Source organism: Wasmannia auropunctata, unplaced genomic scaffold (genome assembly GCF_000956235.1).
Source record: "Wasmannia auropunctata unplaced genomic scaffold, wasmannia.A_1.0 LD318610.1, whole genome shotgun sequence".
Classification (NCBI taxonomy): Eukaryota; Metazoa; Arthropoda; class Insecta; order Hymenoptera; family Formicidae; genus Wasmannia; species Wasmannia auropunctata.
Genome location: NW_012044280.1, coordinates 1 through 2,778, shown reverse-complemented (window position 1 = coordinate 2,778; position 2,778 = coordinate 1). Strand labels below are relative to the sequence as shown.

At 28.6% G+C, this 2,778-nt stretch overlaps 1 protein-coding gene across 1 annotated transcript; it reads left to right on the top strand.

The window, feature by feature from the left end:
* Nucleotides 1-23: 23 nt before the first annotated feature.
* LOC105460629 (high choriolytic enzyme 1-like) lies at nt 24-1,469 on the top strand. The gene is made up of 3 exons (XM_011707124.1): nt 24-320; nt 701-837; nt 1,064-1,469. Exons 1-3 carry the CDS (start codon nt 29-31, stop codon nt 1,148-1,150), a joined length of 516 nt encoding a protein of 171 aa, XP_011705426.1. The 5' UTR covers nt 24-28; the 3' UTR covers nt 1,151-1,469.
* The last annotated feature ends 1,309 nt before the right edge of the window (nt 1,470-2,778 follow it).

Below are 2,778 nucleotides of genomic sequence, written 5' to 3'. Positions count from 1 at the left end.
TAACTTTTGCATTGCAGATCAAGATCAAATGAATAATATATATCGTGCGATGAACGATTTTCATAGTAAGACATGCATACGATTTGTACCAAGGACGAACCAATATGATTATATCGACATTCGAAACGATAATTCTGGATGCTGGAGTTACGTTGGCAGGCTAGGCGGTAGACAACAGGTGAACTTGCAGACTCCTGGTTGTACATATTACGTAGGAATCCCCGTACATGAGATGAACCACGCCGTCGGCTTTTGGCACGAACAATCTAGAGATGACCGAGATAATTATGTGTCCATCAATTGGAATAATATCCCACAAAGTATGTAGTTATAACTACAAAGTTTAAATAAGAATTAATTAATTTACTTGAAATGTAAACGTTTAATTTAATTAAATGTATTTTGTTTTTTCATTTATTAATATCTGAGATATCAATTAATTTTGTAATTATATATTAAAACAGTGTATGCGTCTTTAGAGCAACAGTTTTCCTCTGTCTCCTATCTGCATTTTGACTTTAGAGAATTTCAAACGATTTTCTTTTAAACTTAATAATTATTAATGTTGTATCAATGATAACGATTTATTATGTCTAAATAAGACTTTTCTAACAAAGTAAAAAGTTAATTTACTAAGATTATTCTGTAGATCTGCATTATAAATTTCTATCTTTATTCTGTATATTATTTGTATATTTAGACCTACAGCATAATTTCAACAAGTATAACCCGGATCAAGTCAACTCTTTTAACGTCGTTTACGATTACGCTAGCGTGATGCATTACGGAAAGTACGCGTTTGCCAGAGATCCCAATGTACCAACCATTTATACAAAGGTAAGTAATTATTAATTTTATAAATGTCTTAAGTCTTAATGCGTCGTGAGACGGTTGATTCCTTTGTTAGAGTTTAATTTCTGAACAGAAATAGATAAAAACTACCAATTCACCGTTCTAAAATAGAAAAAAGCCATTGTTTACATTACATCTATGTATGTATGTTTTAAACACATATAAGAATAATTTTTGTAGTGATATTGGTTTAATTTTTGAAATGTTTCAGTTTCCAGTCAATGATAATGTACTCGGTCAGAGAGTTGGCCTTAGCGACTCAGACGTTACAAAAATCAGAAGAATGTACGGATGCTAAGTGTAAAGTTTGAGTGTAATTAGCATTTATGTCAAAGGTCAGTACTGATGAAGAAATATGGCTTTGATAATGGTTTTCTGTATTTAAACAATTTTTAATTAAAAATATTTAATAAAAATTTATGTGTTACAAAAAATAAAGAATACTTTAGCACTGTGCATAAAATACATGACTAATTGTAAATCTTTTTTTCTATGTTATTGGCAAATAACGTAATTTGTATCATCAATAAATATTAATCTTGATTAAATATTATAAATGTACTTGTGCTTCTTTTGTACAAATGTACATATAGTGATAACATTTAATAGTGCAACAGCTATTTTTATAAAAAGTTTTCTTTTCCTACCATCATTATTGTACACTATTTGTTGCAACAATCTTCTTTATTAGTTCAGTAATATTGTTCCACAATGGTAACCATCGGTATCTGTTCAGCAATTAGGGGAGAATTATTATAGTACTTAATTTTGTTCGTCTAAATTTTGTATTTAAATCAAACGAATTATTAATGTATTAATGATATTAATAAAAATAAATATAAATACATTATTTTATATGTTAAACGCATTTAACTATTTATAAGTACTTAGTAAATATAATTTTTCTCAAATATAATTTTCTGCGTTGCAATCGAATCTAATCTAAACTTAGCAAAATATAAGATGATTATTATATTGACACTTTCTGTATATACACATCTTTTGCGAAGCAAATAATAATGTCAAATTATCTGAGTGCTATATTGGGTGGACTCCAAAATTTCTCCGTTTCGCGAATAACAGAATACTTTTTTAAAATAAGGAATAAACAAAAATAAATTAATAATCATTGATTGATTAATATAAATCCAACTTACCCAATAAAATTACGGTTATTCATTTTTTCGGGAAAATTTATTTTAAATAAATATGTAATCAAACATGAGAAATCTTCCAAACGATTCCGAAAATAGATGTAGAATTACGTTTTGCACGTACGTCTGATCTACGTCAATAAATTTGAGACTAAAACGTGTAAAAAAACTCCAAATCTTTATAAGAAAAAATTAACAAGTAAACACTGTCTAAGTATAACATTTTCCGTTTAATCAAAGTAGAGTCGTAACATAATAAAAATAAAATAAATCCTAAATTCTTCTAAAAATCTCTATGTAAAGTCTGTCAGGTAAGAGTGTGTCCGGGTTAATTTATTTAAAAAAATGTACTAAATAAAATTTTCAAATTTGTATATGCATTGTACTCGATGAGAACAAAAATGCAATTATGTTAGTAATACGTCCAGTCACCACTGGCGTCGATAATTATCTAATATTTCCGAGGCATTTTTCGACCAAATTGACGGAGTATTCTAGCGACAAGGACAAAATCGAACAAATCTTGCGAGATAACTGATTCAAAGTAAACGTATGCTTTCCACGAAGTTTGTGCTTCGTGCTCATATACATTCATTGATTGAAAAATTACGCTGAAATCTCAATCAATGTTTTGCGCGCTCAAACGAGTCATTTTGTCACATTTTCAGTCAACAGAAATTTTTTCATTGTAATGCGCCGTTTAATGTCATGAGCACGAAGATAGGTTCAAATAGTTTCGTATGATATATCTAAATCTTTCTGTTTCAATTTT